The sequence below is a fragment of the Cheilinus undulatus genome, linkage group 14 (genome assembly GCF_018320785.1).
Source record: "Cheilinus undulatus linkage group 14, ASM1832078v1, whole genome shotgun sequence".
Lineage (NCBI taxonomy): Eukaryota > Metazoa > Chordata > Actinopteri > Labriformes > Labridae > Cheilinus > Cheilinus undulatus.
This window is the reverse complement of record NC_054878.1, coordinates 19,318,572-19,337,093: the sequence shown is the minus strand read 5'-3', so window position 1 is coordinate 19,337,093 and position 18,522 is coordinate 19,318,572. Positions and strand designations below refer to the sequence as shown.

General features: G+C 39.7%; 1 protein-coding gene across 1 annotated transcript; it reads left to right on the top strand.

The window, feature by feature from the left end:
- Window positions 1–232: 232 nt before the first annotated feature.
- LOC121521516 (E3 ubiquitin-protein ligase pellino homolog 2) lies at window positions 233–17,836 on the top strand. Its single transcript, XM_041805566.1, has 7 exons — window positions 233–561; window positions 9,509–9,638; window positions 9,934–10,035; window positions 10,486–10,683; window positions 10,792–10,977; window positions 11,054–11,259; window positions 14,232–17,836. The coding sequence occupies exons 1-7, from the start codon at window positions 482–484 to the stop codon at window positions 14,614–14,616; spliced, it is 1,287 nt and encodes a 428-aa protein (XP_041661500.1). The 5' UTR covers window positions 233–481; the 3' UTR covers window positions 14,617–17,836.
- Window positions 17,837–18,522: the final 686 nt, after the last annotated feature.

Sequence of the window (18,522 nt, the reverse complement as noted above, 5' to 3'; positions counted from 1 at the left end):
TCATAGGAGGTTTCATGAGTGCATGCATTTGTATTTTTTTCAATTTGTGAATAAATTTATGTACTTAATCATTAGCAGAGAGTTCATTATCTTTAAATATCCTGACAGGCGCCAGTTTCTTAAATTACATATACGTTAATTTATTTATTTCAAGAAATCGTTTGAACATCCCCCCCTACAAAGAATGGTATCCCCTACTCCCTGCCGTTAGCCGTTGTTGTACCCTATGCTACCGAGCAGATATGTTACGTTTCTAACTAGCTTCCGACTGGCATTTTCGTAACGAAAAGATGCGCCTTCACTGGATTAAATTAATAAAAGAAACAAGAGGAAGTCGGGCAAAACTTTGGCCAACTATGTCCAAACTTTAATACACTGAAATCCCTATAACTTCTCATCAGTTTCGAGTCTGTTAGCATTGTTTTATCTCCCCTACTATTGCCATTGGACGCGTTTTTTTCTTCTGGAGGAGTCCAGTCTGATGAATTCACCGAAAAAAGACGGAGATGATGATGTGCCCGTTAAAGACCCGGTAAAATACGGCGAGTTGGTCATTTTGGGGTAAGTCTGTTAAACCCTGAACCGATGTAGAATTTGTGTGGGATGTAGAAACCCTCCAGCGGCAAATTAACCTTTAATATGTAGCGGCACCATCAGCACAATAAACCGTCAGATGACGTGTGGTGTTTGCTAAAATAAACTGCTATTACTATGGATATCATCCACAGGGGGGTTTTAACCCACGATAGCGAAATATTGTAGCTATTTTATGTCATTTAACATTGCCGTTGTAAATCACCAGTCTTTGACTGTGTTCCAAATATTACAAACTAACTTTATGTTAATGTGAAAGCTCTGAAACTATGTCACGTTTACCCACAATGGATGGTGCTCTTTGGTGTTAAAAGGAGCTAAATCTGCTTTAGCCAAAGCACATATGGCTACTACGGATGTAGCCGCTTTTCATCAATGGTTGTAGTGTGGGTAAGCAGCGCTGGATTGCTCAGGCTGAAAATCCCAATGATGTCATACTATGCTGGATCTGTGATTGCTATAAAAAGTAGCACACAGGCTGATATCATTGTCTGAAAAATGCATGCACCCTGCTCGTAATATTCAGTCATAAAGCCACTGATATAACTAATTAATAAACGTCGCAGCCAAATGACCATCCATACCAAGGAGGGAGGAGGATGAGGAGGAGGAGAAAAGCCCCTTCTACATCACCAGCACACAGTTGGCAGGATGTGCTGATGACAGCCACCAGCTTCCACAGCATTTCCACCCCTGCAGCTCCACACTGTGCAGTCTGCAGGGACCAGAAATGCCACAGCACACACAAACACAGTCAGACACAGTCATATCCAGGCTTACACAGGCCTCCCTGTTGCCCTCCGGAGCTTCCTGTGTATGCCAAAGATAACTGACCTAATGGCCTATCTCTTTCCCTCCGGCTGAACATGGAGCTCCGAGGCTGTGGGCCACCAGCATCAGAATACTGATTAGTGTCCTTCTCATCTGACTGTTCGAACAGAGTGGTCCTTTACATTCTCAGATCAGGGGAAGGAAGTGATGGTTTGATGCGAAGATTGAGGGTTTGGGCATGCGGCTTCAATGCAAGATTGTCCTGCGGTGTAGCTTGGTAAGGGATGTAAATGACTTTTGGATATCTTGCTTTCCAACTGCAGATACTGAAGGTTGGATTGATCTTGTTCTTAGGGTGATGGCCACAGGTTTGAGTGCGGAGATGAAGGAGAGGGACTGCTAAAATGTGTCAAATATTATAATAAGGATTGTTTTTGTTGGTTTGAGATCCTGATTATCAAACACAATTACTCAGTGATTTTATTAAATCTATATAATATGCATTGTTTGAACTTTAACACTCACTCACACACTTTGAAAAGCAAGCAATAATGAAAAATACATGAATACAGTATATAAAATAGTTGTATATAGAAGCAATGAATAAACAGAAATAATTACTTTCATGACCAAAATGTTACAACAAACACTAAAATATTTACCATGTGATAAAACTGACGGACAAAACAAGCATAACACGGCATGTGGTAGAGTAATTTTTGTAATCACTCCTCTCTTGGAAGCCCAAATTGTGATTGAAAGTAAAACCTGGTTATTGACACTATCAAACAGTAGTGTACCCAGATGAGTGGATCCGTCATCTGCCCCCTCACAAACAGCAGGTATCTCAAAGTGTCAAAACAGGCTGTTATCTCTGCTTCCTGTCACATTTTTTTTCTCTCTACTTTGGTGCAACTATGTTTGAACTTTACATCTTTTAGCCTTGACGATCACATGTCTGGTGTGGTCGATGTCTGCCTCCCTGCAGGCCATGTGATCTTTGCAGAGGCTGCCTGGCTGCCATCGCTCATTGTCCTCAGTTAGCCTGGACATCATGTACAGCTCTGCAGTGTCCAACAGCTAAACTCACTCATAACCCACTCTTATCACCATAAAAACACCCTCTTGCTGTCCATTTTTATCTCCCCCACACCTCCTCTTTTTTTTTTTATATCCTGCCCGTAACACCGTCTCTGTCGCATTCCTCCGTCTCTCACCCGGTCTGTTCCAGCGTTTTGCTGAGTGCTGACTTTCACAGAGCCAGGCCTCCTCGGTGGCTTGCTCTCAACGAAAATAAACCCCGTGTCGAGGGGCAGAAGGAGTGAATATTTCATATTGTGCTTTATGATGTACGCACATGCGTGTTAGTGGTCAGAACTGCCAGGGCATATTGCACTGTGGAGCAGCTCATCCTCTAGCCTCTTCCCCGACCCTCAGTCTCTCTCTCCCCCGGTCTCTCCATCCTGCCTCTCTGCACCCTGCCCTTTGCCTCGTTTTATTCTCTGACCTCTGTTTCTATCAAGGAACCAGCTTTCCTTTTCCATAAGCTGATCTTTTTCTTCCAGTGCCCTCTTATCCATGCTCCCATTTCACATCTCTTGCCTTTTAAGCAGAGCCTGCAAAAGCCAGTCCTTCCTGACCCAGTCCTCCTCCTGTCAGACGGGGTCCAGTTTGAACTGACAGGCAGGGCCGCACAGGGAGCAGGTAGCACTGAGTCATCCTTGGCGATTGAACTCAACATTTATTAAATATCACAACCAAATGTCCTCAATTTGAAGGGGTATTTCAAGTACCTTACTCACCTCAAGCCTCTCTTCAACATCCTGCTGACTGCCTGCCCAGATCTGGCCTCAGGGTTTCTTTTCCCCACAGAAAATACATTTTTGGTCCTGAGACTGTGGTGGAAGTATTGCCCATTAAAAATTCATTCTTTCGACAAACTTTCCCCAGACACCCACACAAATTATTCCAGCTTAACTCATTCACACATTTTTAGGATAAATTGCCATCAATAAGATAAACATGAAGATAATATCAGGAAATGCAAGGATCAAGTCTTCCCTCCATGGGGATTTACTCTTTGCTTTTGCTTCATTTCAGGTCAGAAATGATTAGCTGGGCTTCTCCCTTAATTCCCAGCCATCTGTTCAGCTGGTGTCTTATGAGATGTGTAAACAAGTTGTTTTTCCAAGTTCCACAGAGAAACATTGGAAACAAACACAGAAACTGAAAATTTGTGAAGAAACATTTTCTATGGATACGCTGGCACTTGTATTTACCCATATGTGTTTCTTTTATACCTCCTAAAGTGGCTGTTTAGATGATTTCCAGCCTCTACACCCACTGGATCTGCGTTATATCAGTGACACACATAGTAAAGCCAGAGCTAAAGATGCCTCTTGTTTTTTTATTTATAAGAGCAATAAGAGTAATCCATTGAGGTACACAGCTTAGATGACACCGTCTCTGCCCTTTGTGGGTGAAAATAGTTGATTGAATTGAAAAGTGATAATTGGGAAAGATGGGGTCTGTTGGGATTTTAAAGCTTAAAATAAAACAGTACAGTTTAATGGTTATTGTGAGTCCAAATACAATGGCCAGTGAGTTACACACAAAGTGTATGACTTCTCTGAATAAAGATTAGCTTCATAACATTATGAAATAAACAAAGATATTGGTGTGTATGAGAAAATTCCCACCTTGTTACTGGAGATGTCATAAACTGGCATCACATACTTTATGTGTGAATTCAAACCATGTTAAATGAGTTGGACCTAAACTTTTAAAACAGGGTTACAATAGTGAATGTGTGAATAATCTTTCAAAGAACAGTCACTGCTCTCAGTCATTGGAACTAGGGCTGAACAATTGTGAAAAATATTGAATTGCAATTTCTATAGACTTGTTTCTATATGATTTCTGGTGTTAAAGAATGAAAGTTTTACGTAATGATTCTCTTTTTTTATTGATTGATTGGAATGATTTTTTCCAAAACAATAATTTATTCTTACATCTATGTATGAAATGTGCACCACAACATCTCTGCTGGAAAATATTGACATAAAATCTGTACTAAAATAACCTTATAAAGCAGATGGAGTCGCCCGTTTCCGTGTTTCTCACTGGCTAATCCATCTTGCCAAGCTCCCATCTGAACTGTTTGGTCCAGTTAGAAAGTGACAGGACCAATCAGCGTTGAGGGGCAGTACTTTAGGTCGCGGCAGAGTCATGACATAAGGAAGCAACATCAAGAGGCCGGAGCAATTATGGCAGAAGACATTAGCGTGGATGCTGCTGAAGCGCCAGTTTAATCAGAACTTGACGACATTTCTTTGTTAAAAGAAGAAGAAAGAACAGCAGTGATTTGTTTTCTTTTAAAAAACCACAAAAGTATACAGTCGCCATGGTTCGCGTTGTGCAGTTTTCTATGGAGTTTATTTCTCAGTAGAGGGGCACCTCGGTAGTGGCTACGTCATGTGTTTTGTTGCTCTGATTGGCTGGTAAAGATGTGACAGACAGAATGTACATCCAGTCACCCAGAGGTTTTTTTTTTCAAAGGCTCTGCCCTTTCCCAAACGCCATCATTGGAAGTTCTTCCAGATGGATGTGTGAAACAAATCCATAGCGTGTCAGGTTATACCTAAAATGGATTCTGACAAGTATTTCACCTTAAAGAGTCATTGGACTTCCTGCAATTTAAAAATTTCAGAGGGCCATATGGGTTGTTTGCAATCACGTAATCCCAAATTTGGTAGTCAGGAAGTGGGGGACAGTCATTAGGACTGAATGGGAAAGGAGAAAAGTTCAAACTTCTCACTTGTAAATGGATCGCTATGCTGAAATTATTATCAGAAAATGTCTAAATACATCGAATATGACTCCTAAACTTAAAAAAAAAACAGTGATTTTTACCACAGTTCAACAGATTTACCTGGCGTGGAGGCTCCATCCTGCAGATCTCCTAGCACCTGGCGTTATCTATCCAGATGAAGGAAGACAAGAGTCTTGAGTCTTATACTGAGCCAAGAGGCTAGCTGTCCCTCTTTAACATATAGAAAAACCTAATTCTATCATTAACATGATTTTAATTGAAACGGTGAGTACTATCAACCAAATAAACCTTGTGAAGTAAGAGGCCAAGTGATGATGTGTCGTTTATGAATGAGCCTGTGCTATGAAACAGCTCTACAAGACTAGAGGCAGGTGAGATGGACATCAGCTGAGTTAACAAGGGCAAGGGCAAGTTTAGAGTTTAATGAGTTAAAGCATGGCAAAACTGTACTAAAACAAACTGGATCGCTTTGTGAAAAGACAATACATGAGGGTTGTGTGACACCACTCGACAAGGCTTTAGACAGGAGCATTTTAAATCCTTCCTTTTTCTTGATTTTTTAAAACTTTTTTTTTTTTGCCTTAATATCACTACTTTCGTGACACAAAAGTAGCTTAAAATTTTTTTAAATTTACATACTTTGAACACTTGGCATAGTCAAAAACAACTCAAAACATGACCTTTTGGATTGGGTTTCTCTATGTAGAAATCACTACTTGCCCCCTGAGGGGTGTTCTCCACTGCTGCTTGATGTCATCTGCAAAGAACCTATTACAATTCCAGTAAAATAGGAATTAATTGTTCAGCCCTTGTACACACAATACCAGTCCCACCTTTGAGTTTCAGCCCAAAGCCACAAAGCTCTTCTTTTACTCTACTTTAATCAAAGTGTAAAACATGGCATAAATTGTGACTTTTTAATTGTTTGAACACAAGAGTTTCATCACGTTGCTGATGAGGTTTCTAATCTCCCGCCAATCAGTCCTAGGGCGTCTTTTCACCCACATGGTATCTCAAGAGAGAAGGAAGTGATGCTAGACTGTTCTTATCAATCAAGACATGAGCTGATTTTATACTTCCAAACCAAAGTTAGTTCTGCTACAGGAAAATTACCTTTTATGAAAAGCTGGCATTAGCAATACAGCTGAAGGTTTTGAATGGCTTGCAATCCAACATTTTTCACGTTGAATTTATTCGTCAAATAATTTCCGGGATTAAAAGATCTACCAGTAGTTGTATAAATTGTCATCAAATAGACTCCTTCAGAATAAGTTTCTTTGTCCAAACTGTAATCCACATTCAAGAATTATTGTGTTTGGGGTGTAGGTGGCCTGGTGGTTTGGGGCGCTCATGTGGGCGGGCAACCTGAGTTTGGGTCTGGCCTGTGGCTCTATCCCATGTGTCATTCGCCAGCTCTCTCATTCCTGTTTCTGGTTTTGTCCACTGTCCTCCTCTGTCAGTAAAGGCATGAAAGGCCCAAAAATAAATGTTACAAAAAAATGAATTGTTCTGTTTACTTTAATGAAAAACTTGTAAACGTCTTTAGACAGTTTTTTATTTTACTTGTAAGGGGCCTTAAATTGTTGATGGTGTTTTGACTGTGAAATGTCAGACTGAATAATTTGTGAAATCCATGCTGTACACTGTCTATATAAGTGCTATTATTTATTTATTTATAACGTTTATTTGATAGGGACAGCGTCACTTACATAGTACAACTTCGGCTTGTTAGAAACAAGCTATAGTAACTAATGTTTCACATATAGAGAGTATCTGGCCCGCTGGGAACCCATTGAGGCCAGTCTCTTCATCTGACCCTTTTCCTTGCCGCCTTCTTTCGTACTCATCCTGTCCTCTTCTTTAAAAGCTGACAAAAAAAGAAGATTAAAAAAACACAACGCTTGAAGTCCTTCATTATTGCCCTTTGCTTTGTTGCATGTTTCTTCCTTGAATTTACTGGCACGCCACACTACGTCATGCTTCTATGATGTCACACAGCTACGTACCTCATGCTGCTATCCCCATCCAGCTTACATCTCCGCCCCCCAAGTGAGGATATGGGTGTCTGTGGAAATGCAAGCCAGAGTTAGAGGGTTACAAGAGAGGGGGGAGCACCAGGAACATCCTTAAAGCCACAGAGGAAGCTTTGAGGTGACTGTGGATCAGGAGGGGCTAACCAAGACACATGGCTACTAGGACACAAGCCAGGGTCTGATCAGCCCTCTCCGGGTTGCCCAGATGAGGGTGTTGGATGATCTAAGACCCAAGACACCCGATGACCCTGGGTTCATCACTGATAATGTGTCCTCGTGACATCAGTTGTTGCTTGAAACCTACAGCTGTGGCTAGTTTCCCTTGTCCCTAGTCAGGCTTTTAGTAAAATCAATAACTTTTCAATATGTTTAGTATTAGGGGCATATACAGCAGTTTATTACTAACTTATTAAAGAGCAAAGGGGAGAAAGAGATGGGGCTATGCAAGTTCAGAAATTTGGCTTCAAGATAAACTAGAAAGGCACTCGGAGAGCGCGGACTTCCGCTATTAGCCCTATCTCCCAATAATACAGAATCCTTTAAAAAAATTCCTGGATCCAGACGGTGATCACTCCCAAAATCTAATCAGTTCTTCCTTATGCCATTTTTGACATTTCCTGAAAATTTCAGCAAAATCCATCAATAACTTTTTGAGCTTTGTTGCTAACAAACAAACAAACTAACAAACCCTGCTGATCACATAACCTCCTTGGTGGAGGTAAAAATACAGGGGAAAATGAGAATCAAAGAAAAAACCAATCTTATGCAAAGTAGAAAATGTTATTTACCTGCTCTTTAAAGGTCTTAAACAGTCTTAAAGTTGGTTTTAAAAAGTGTGAATCAACCCTGTTTAAGGAGTGTAAATCTGTAAATAATTTGAGTTGATGTTTGAAAAATCAGATAAATCTATTTAACATGTTTATTTTTAGGATTAACTCTCTAACAATACATTTTTCCAGGTCTTGTTTTAGATGAACAATTCTGCAAATGCTGTAGTTGATGCTGTTTTTGTAAATCTTCAGTTATCTGTGGATTGTTTGGTGATTCAATTTTCAATGTCAAAAATGACAAATACCGCTGAAAGTTTGCAGAGCCAAAAGTGATTCTTTCTGCCAAGAGCACCAAGTATTCAACGTGATGAAATACAATGAAGACATACCAGGACATTTTATGAGCCACAGATTATTGACGTTTGCATTTTATGAAGTAATGAATAAATCCATTTTTTCAAAATTGACATGGATTTTTCGTTTTAAATTCTGCTTGGTAAATGAACTCAGCTTTGTTGCACAGAAATGTCAAAGAAGGCTGTGTATCTTCAGCCCACCATGAGACAGATCAGACCAGAGCTAAACCAGACACTCAGTGTTGTGATCACTCCTGGAGCCCAGCACAGATGCTCACTGTCCCTCGCAGAGTCTGTCTGCCCTTCGGCTATCAGCTAAATAGTTAATAATGTCCATTTCCTGCTTTTAGGTTGAAATCCTGAAACAAGAACAACCTCCTCTCTGTCAGCTCTGTTCTTAAAATGATCTTAAACATCGCTTTGAAACAAAAGATGGCATAGTCTGTAGTTCAGTCAGCACTAGCACTAGACAGTTTCAACATAATGCATCACTCACGTTTATTAAAACGTGAAAACTGAGGTCATCTTTAAGAAGGGCTGAGATTGAATTATAAAACACTTTGGATCCAGAATATATTATCTACGACTGTTATGAGTAGAATCTGGATCTTTTGGTCTGTTTCTTTTTATTGAATTCTGAATCCTTGCTGGAGCACTTATTCAAGGTTGCAGGGTTATAAAATTGTGTGCAATGGTGTCACAATAATGATACTGTCCTCCAGAAAGAGGTTAGATGAGCCTCTTCAACAGGCTGAGTGAGGGAGGTCAAGTGGTTGTTGTCCTCTGGATGATGTTCAATTGAGCAGTTTAATGTGAATCATGAGTGGCCCACATGCTTTCATATATTTTAATAGAACTTACCACGATAGAAGTAGACAGACTTACTAAATGTTTCAGCTCCAATCACAGGTATTTCTTCACACATCTTTGCAATGTACTGGAGTGTTATTTATAGCTTCATTTTCCAGTAAGTGATTGCAGATTGTAAGTAGAGTATGCAAACAATGTCACAACAGGGTTTTTTCCACCCTTTGAGTTTCTCAGTAGAAAGCAATGAACTGCAAATAAAATGTGTGCTTTTGGTGGGCTTCTTGAGTTATTTTCCAGTTTATTCTGTGCTCATAATTTGACCCCCTGTTTGCCTTCCCCCAGGTACAATGGCTCTCTTCCAACCGGAGACCGTGGGCGCAGAAAGAGCCGTTTCGCTCTGTACCGACGAGCCAAGGCCAATGGCGTCAAACCCAGCGCTGTGCACATCCTCAATACGCCACAGGACAGCAAGGTATGTGTGTGTGAGTGTGTTTGTGGGTTTAATCAGTGTGTAGTGTTGGTTTCCTTCCTGTAACTTCCTGTTGTCTAATTTTAAATGAGGCACAGGAAGGATGACTAAGCATAATGTCCATTTTTGTCAGCCACATACTTAAAAAAAATATGTTTATATGGAAATGAATCATGTAGCTATATTTTATATGCCTCTTGAGCACACTGTGATTTATTCTGATGGATTTGTTGGCAAGAACATGGAAGACTTTTCCAGAAGATAAGTGGATCACTTCTGCTTGCTACTGTTGTTGTAGGCTGTCCACAGCAGGGGGCAGCACAGCATCTCCTTCACTCTGTCCCGTAACCAGACGGTGGTGGTGGAGTACTGTCATGACAACAACACAGACATGTTCCAGGTAATGCACCACCTTTAATAAATCAAGAAAGCACAGTGAAGTGTTGTAATTGTCCTCCATAAATCAGGATTCCAATCCCAGTTCAGACAGCATGAGCTAATTTCACCCAAAATATGCTCTTATGTAATGCCATCAAAGGAGGAAGATTATTTTGATTTCATTGGTGGAAAATCTCAGAGATATTTTTATGCTCTTAAAGTATCACAGATTGACTTCATTTCCAGTGACTGATGATGTAATCCTTCACCCAGCTCAACCACGGCTTCATATTCTCAGCTTTGTAGGAAACATCACACTAAAATGGAAAATTTCTCAAAGCTTTGATAAAACAAGTGCATATCTTAAACTAATAAAGATCTCATCATGTATTCCAACACTGTATCTCCTCTTAAAGTTATTTGCTCTGAGCATAATCAAACATAGAGCATAACTCTGTTCCATTCCCTCCAGATTGGACGCTCCACAGAAAGTCCCATTGACTTTGTGGTGACAGACACCTCCGGAGGGGGTAAGGAAGGAGAGGACCCCTCTATTGCCCCCAGCACCATTTCACGTTTTGCCTGCAGAGTCGTGTGTGAACGCAACCCACCTTACACCGCACGCATCTATGCCGCTGGCTTTGACTCCTCCAAAAATATCTTCTTAGGGGTGAGTAGCCTGCTGATCAGATCAATAGAGATGTCGAATCAGGAGTTAAAAATAACCACACAAAACTAAAAAACTAAAAAAAATTCATCCTTATGTTTTTGATTCCAGGAAAAAGCAACCAAATGGAAAAACCCTGATGGACATATGGATGGCCTGACCACAAATGGAGTGTTAGTGATGCATCCAGAGGGATTCCCAGAAGACCCCAAGCAGGGTCTGTGGAGGGAGATCTCTGTGTGTGGAGATGTCTACGCCCTGCGGGAGACTCGATCTGGACCCAGTCGAGGCAAACTGGTGAGCCTCTGCTTTATGGCTTAGTTGATTGGGAGGTTAAATTTGGCTGTGATGTTAACATGTCTGTCCCCTGCAGGCAGAGGGAGAGAGCAGTGCGTTACGTGATGGTTCCCTGGTTGACCTGTGTGGTGCCACCCTTCTGTGGCGCACAGGTGAGGGGTTGATGCGGGCCCCCACCCTGCGTCACTTGGAAGCGCTTCGTCAGGAGCTAAACGCGTCTCGACCTCAGTGTCCCGTAGGCCTCAGCACTCTGGCCTTCCCCAGCCTGCCACGTAGCCACAGGTGTGTTGTCAAAATCTGGTCTCTAAATATATTTTTGCCAGAATGTTTGGTTTGTTTCACCTTTAGTGGTATGTCTGTAAAAACATTGTTGCAGTTATATACAGTATATTAGTGGTTCTCAACTGGTCAGGCATCAAGACCCACCTCTACCCCTTTCACAACCCAAATTTTTAAACATTTCCAACCACTTAAATTCATTCAGTGAAAATGTTGCAGTTTGTGGGACTGTAAAAAGAGACAGGATAAACAGCCATGTTTTAAAGCACGTCATTTATAGGGGATAATAGATGAAAATTAAATTTTACTTCATTTTCACAAAACAGCATGGAAATTTGTTAATTTCTAAAAGATATTCATTATTATCTTGAAAGAACCTGCTTTGTTATCTAGAGTAAAAGACATAAATAAGTTTAAATCTTAAGGATAAAGACAGCATTTATCTGTTTTAACAAAAAAATTTGAAAAAATGGGCGTGCTGTACGTCCACACAAAGCTCCCAAAAATTAGACTTTTTGCCACAGTTTTTTTCAAGCAGAAAATCGCGACCCACTGGAAATCAGGTTCACAACCCACTTTTGGGTCCTGACCCACCAGTTGAGAATCACTGATCTTAATAATAGAAAGGTTCCACTAAACTTTGGTCAACATTTGCATGCAAAGTATGATATTACTCAAGCTGCACTTTAAGTTAGGAATGTATAGAAGTTATGTTCAGCTCTGACCACACTTATGCATTCTGTTGGTAGAATAGTAAAACTACAAATAACATTACACGTGTGCAGCATGCATTCATCACTTTGATCATCTATTATCCATGTATGTTAGCGATTTGCTTTAATGAAAATAACTCAATAAGTAATTTGGTGTGAAACAGACAAGCCGCCCTACTGATGTAAAAACCTTTAAAATGCAGCTGTAATTGGAATTTTAAATGCATGGTATGGCTTGTCTTTTGTTATTTAGAGGATAAGCAAACCTTGTGCTCTGCAGACAGTGTTTTTTTAACAAAGCAAGGAGTGTCTCAGCTTTATATCATCAGAGAGCAGCTGTGTCACCAATGGTGCTAACAATGCAGTGCCCATGAGTGGAAATTTATGTGGTTTTCTGTTACCCTCTATTTGCAGATACTTCCTGTTTTTCTGCCATGATGTTGATTTTTTGCCTGCATTGAACTCAATATCACACCTTTTCTTGGTTTCTCACTGAGTTTTTTCCTGTGACCCATCAGAATTTCAATTGTTTGTCCTATCTCCTGTACAGAAACTGTTCTTTAGTTAATTATTTCCCCTCTAAATGAACAAACAAATAATTTATTGGTTCACTGAGAGTTGGAAGTATTTTAATAGTATCTCTTTCAACATCATCCTACTGTTATTTCTGTTTTTATGATTCTCCTCTCCATTGCTCTCTTTGTCTTTTATTCCAGGGAAGTAAAACATATTCACATGTATTGTTACCTCATGCGGGTTTGTGGTGGCATTTCTGAAAACAAATGCAACTAAACATGCTGAATATGTGGGATTTATCGACACTGATTACCTACCAGTATGCACACAAAAAGCATGTGCATGTTTGATAAATATGGATTTTTTTTTTTTACTATGGCATAATTAACATTTTACTGATAAGTCAAATCAAACTTTATTTATGTAGCACAGTCCATACACAGGGCAACACAATGTGCTTCACATTGCCTGTGATCATCATTTTATTTAAAATTAAAAACAACAAAAAAAACAAGGTCAAAGCAGAAATGAAAGCAAAATATCAAAATAAGCACAACACCCACATCGAACATAAGCCACACAGATTAACGCACACAGACAAGACAAAATCTTGGATTCTACATACTGTTAATAACTGAGGGCTAAAGTGTTCACTTAGCATTAGACTGGACCCAAACTCTAAACTTTTGTCTCTAATTGCACCCTGAGATTATGTTGAGCTCTCTGGAGGAATAGAATAGTACAGGTAAGGCACTAAGATTAGAACAGTCACAGCAGCTATCTAAGCTGTAACAGCAGACCTAAACCAACATTAAATATTCAGTAATCAGGCTAAAATCCTGAAGATTCCCTCTTGACAGCTTAAAGATGCATTTAATTGGATTTTGCAAAGACTGATTACTCATAAGGTCAAAAATGAACTTTTATTTTCTTGCAGTAGGTCAACACATGAGGGAGAAAGAAAACAAAATTCTTTCAAAAACAATATCCCGGAATTTAATCTTATACATCTCCAATTACATCTCAGTTTAATACTTTTTTTTACATCAGAGCTTTATTAAACAAGACTTTGTTAAACCATTAACAATAAATAATTAACTGTGGGCTCAGTACTTAAATCCATTTTGATGGCCGTTGGTTCATCCAGTATTGTGAGGTTGGGAGAAAGCAATAACACATACATGTGATTTCTTTTGAGTTTGAGAAAGTTCAGCTTTTGATAGTTAGTGTAGGGCTACCATAAGATCATTGTATAAAGGAGTTTTGGCTGAGAATTGTATCTAGGTGCAAAGTTTTGCATAGAAAGGTGAAATTCCTGGTTGAAAAAAACAGAAGGTATTGTTAAAAATAGGACTGCACGAAAACAAAAATCTAGTTTTGATTATTTTGACTCTTCTTGGAAATGTGATAGAAATTGTGTTGAAGGAAAAAATACATTTTATGTCATTTTCATTTTTAATTAAAAAAAAATCACAATTCAGGAAAGTAGGATTTTTGCAAACTATTCTGAGAAAAAAATGACACCTGACTGTCAGCATGATGTGTAGAGCATTTTGTTTCTGCTGTAACGCAGAAAAAGTATTAAACTGGTATGGACAGATTTCGGGATAAGAAGTATTACACCTTCTGCAATTTGAAAACTGCAGTTGGACAAACTGTGATAATCTAAATTTTAATTAATTGCACAGTCTTAGTTAAAAACAGCAGAGCTTCTGAACTCTGACACTGTGTTGTTTTTTTTCTCAGCCTCGAGGAGCGTCAGCCCTGGGTCTACCTCGCTTGCGGCCATGTCCACGGACGTCATGACTGGGGCCAAAGATCTGAGGGCGAGGAGCTGCCAGGAGAAGGGGAGGGGTCCACAACACGAAGAGAATGTCCCCTTTGTCGGAGCGTGGGTCCCTACGTGCCGCTGTGGCTGGGCTGCGAGCCCGCAGTGTACGTGGACGCTGGAGCCCCCACTCACAGTTTTGTGCCGTGTGGCCACGTCTGCTCAGAGAGGACAGCCAGGTACTGGGCCGAGACCCCGCTCCCCCACGGGACGCACGCCTTCAGACCCATCTGCCCCTTCTGCTCCACTGCCCTCAGCACCCCTGGCTGGACACGGCTCATCTTCCAGGGCCCCATCGACTAGTTGTCAATCCTCAGCAATCACTTTTACAATAACAGAACAATGCCTGAGCTTCATTCAGGATTCAGTCATTGATCAGTGTTCAGTATGGATAGGTTAATAAGATGAAGTAATGAAAGTATGTGTGTTCTAAACTCAGGTCACACATTTTGTGTGCATAATAAACTGGTCAGTGCTTTTCCTGAATGCAGCTCAGGGAGAAGGATTCCCTCCTCTTGTTTACCTCTTTATGCTTGTTGATTAATGCGGGATCAGGACAACAGGTGAAAACAGTGACGTTTATTCACTATAATCATGGAGAAGTTTGCAGTTTGTCATTCCAACTAAACACAACACAATCTGATCTCACTCATGATTAACCCTCACCAAGAGATTTCATTTCATATATGTAAACATATACATGCAGGAGCTTAAATAATGCTGCTTGCCCCTTTTCAAAAGATTATTTTCAAAAAACCTTCACTACTATATCTTTTGTCATCAAAAAGAAATAATCCAAATGTCTGTCTTGGAAGCCATGTTTGAAATAACAAGAAGCTTTTTGCACATAAGTAAGGAATGGCCTTTTCTCTTTGCTGATCTGCAGCTTCTGTCTGCCCTTTACTCAGTGAAACATCGCTGCTTGCACTACTCGGCCTGATATCCTTAATTTTAAACAAGTTACTGTAATAATAGCTAAATGCTGCAACTCATTCATGCTTTTCCTTTATCCACCTTCAATTGTGACTTACGTTCTTTAATAGAACTGTGCACAGACTTCCCCAGTTTCCTTAATAAGCTATATTTACTGCTTAGGGTGTATGTGTGAGGTTATTGGGTGATATTCAAGGCTGTTGATCCACAAATGATCCATTAAAAAAATCCTAGCTATAAAAACTTTATTGAGAATGTACAGTTCCCATCATCCTCATTTATCCTTCTAGTAAAATCTATGCAGACACCTCATTCATGAGACTGCTTGTGTTGTAAAAGGTTGGAATGAAAGCCTGCAGACTGCTTGCTGATCTCTAGCAGGAACGCTCCACACTGTACGATCACACCACAAAGGCATCACCTGTTGAGCCCAGATCTTATCCTGATCATCAAGCAGTAGCAAGGATAAGCCAGGGCTGGGGGATTGAAACCGGGTATAAATTCACTTCATAACTCTCTACAGCAATAAAAGCACTCCTATAGATAAGCTAGATGTTGTGCTATGTTTAGAAAGTGTTCAGTCGACTGTCGCTTCAAACATGGCTGGATGGATTTCGGGTTAAGGGCTTAACCAGAGATGTGTTTAATAATACGGTTTGTGATCTAAGAATGATTAAACCAAAGCATTAGAATATGAATATGAGCAATTAGATACCTGATGTTCAGATGCATATTTAGCCTCAACATGCTAACTTGACTAGTACTATATGTGGCTGCAGAGGAAAACAGCAGGCGTCTTTTACTTTACATTAAATTGAACACACCTCTGGTTAGTGAATTATGCTAAACAGGGTCTATGTGGGTATGATAAAGTGTGTAAAAGGTTTGACCTTGTATAACCTCAAAAGATAACCTTTTTTGTTTTAAAGAGAAATATTTTGTTAGGAAATGGGGCGGGATTTATTTGGGGGAAGCGTGAGGAATTCTTTTAGGTGTTCAGTGTTAAAAAAAAAAACTATTTTTCTAACTGATAATTGGTTTTAGTTAACCGTTGTTACTCAGTGTAAGCAAAAGTTGTGTATGTTTCTGATTATTCTTGTGTGGTAGGTGTAGGAGAGCCTGTGAGTGAGAAAACATTGCCAACACTGTGTCCAACAAACACTCAACACACTGCTACCGTAAAACATTGCCCAGACAATGAATGTAGCCAAATACTCGGGCTATATTTAGCCTTCCCTGGTGCTCATATTGAATGGTCTATATTGTGATACTATTTTTGTAACTGAATATTATGGTGTAGCTCGGTGATCTTAAAAAAAAAAAAAAAAGTCAGATAAATTCAATTATAGCCTCAAGTATGGAAGACGTATAACTGATAATACACAGCCACATGGAAATCGTGTCTAGCTTGCATGTGCTGAACGTACACATACAGTATGTACACTACACGTATTTGAAAAACTTTGCACGGTTGATCGCCAGCCTGGTTTTCATGCTGAGAGCGTTTGTCGCAGACCAAGATGTCTTCCGAGTCCTCTGCTTTTCAAACTGCAGTGTTTTTGTTTGTGTCATTATGGTTTATTTTGGGAAGACCTCTCTAAAAGAAAAAAAAGCAAGCAAGCTTAAAAAATATCCTCATACTTGATGGATGCGTGACGTTTGTGAATGAGACCTATGGGTTCCCACTTTGTACTACTATGCTGATATTTTCCACCAAATTCACTGCAGAATGATGTCCATGTTCACACTTGTTTCTGTCAGTATTTGGACTCATCACAGAGCGTTTATGGGATTCAGCGTGCATAAATGCGTTAATGTGTCCATTATAGATCTAAATATAAAATGGGAACTCCCTGCAGTGCTTTGGATAATGGATGTTGTGTTGATAATATCTGTAGCTCAGGATTAGGGATTTCAGACTCAGCTGGGAAGGCCTGAAAATAACTGGTTGATGAGGATTTAACTCTTAGATTGAAAGTAAAGGCAAAATGTAAAAGGTATTGTGACACAGGCTTTGAACAAATCAGCTGCCCTTTACTGAGCACTCCAAATCCAGTGAGTTTAACAGATGATATATACAACCATTAATGTAACACACATTGGCATGTGGATGGAAGAAACGTTGCAGCACCCTCATTGGCTTCTAGTTTTAAACCTTCCATATTTATTTAGCTGGTTTTATTTCCTTCTTCTTTGTTTATTCTTCACTTTAACCCTCTTTGGAATATAAGTATCCATATGCAATATCCTCTTTTTTTATTAGTTTTTAGAGTCTCTCAGTTAGCCTACTGTATCTTAGTGTGGCAACAGACTTTTAAATACAACCAGTGAACATCAGTAGCTCTTCCTTCAGTTAGTTTTTTGTATTTGTATCAGTTGACCTTCATTCCAGATGGCGAAACCTCAACCTATGAACTCATCTTATTATTACAGATGAGTAAGTAGCCGACACGTATTATACTGCATAAAAACCTCACAGTTATTAATGCATTCCTTTACTTACAAACATCCGTGTTATGTACAGCTGTTTTGTATTATTTTATATCATATTCCCCTGTAATTGTCCGGTGCACAGACAATCGCTATACACATGTCAATAAATCTGTTAAAAAGTTTGATTTTCTCTCTTTCTTCCAGTTTCCAATGACTTCTTTTATGTATTTTTTTATTATAATAAAACAGCATACAGACTGCGCAGTGTTTAGCACTCTTGTCCCACAACAAGAAGGTTCCTGCTTCTAACCCCAGGCAGATGGTCTGCATGTTTTCTGTATGGTACTATAGCTTTCCTCCACAGTCCAACAACGTGCTCATAAGGTTAACTGATTACCTGTAGGCCAGGCCACCCATAAGGGGGGACAATGGGAGAGCTTATTTGGGCCCAGCCAAAGTGGAGGCCCATGGAGGTCAGTAAACTCATGGTCAGTGGTTAAGTTCATTTGTGATAACTATATATTTATTTATTAATCTATTCTGTAGTATATAACTTTCTTTAATATGTAAACCCCTTCACCTAAAATAGAATTAAAATGGTTAACAAGAAGCAAAAAAGGGGTTACAAGTGCCAAAAATTGAAGTTAAAAAGGTTAGATGTGTTTGAAATTGGCAGAAAAGGCCATAAAAAGCAGTGAAAATGGCTAAACAGGCAACAGTAGGTGGAAAGTGCAGAAATGAAATAACAGTGGAAAATGTGGGCAGAAACGTGGTGAAAGGGTAATAAAAAGTGACAAAATAGCTTAATTTGGCAAAAATCGGTGCAAAGATGCGGAAATGCGG

Excerpts from the sequence above, each read along its gene's own strand:
- LOC121521516 (XM_041805566.1), top strand. The coding sequence starts at position 482 with ATGAATTCACCGAAAAAAGACGGAGATGATGATGTGCCCGTTAAAGAC. Across the intron at positions 9,639-9,933 it reads ATACGCCACAGGACAGCAAG|GCTGTCCACAGCAGGGGGCA; the intron begins GTATGTGTGTGT and ends CTGTTGTTGTAG. Across the intron at positions 10,978-11,053 it reads GACCCAGTCGAGGCAAACTG|GCAGAGGGAGAGAGCAGTGC; the intron begins GTGAGCCTCTGC and ends TGTCCCCTGCAG.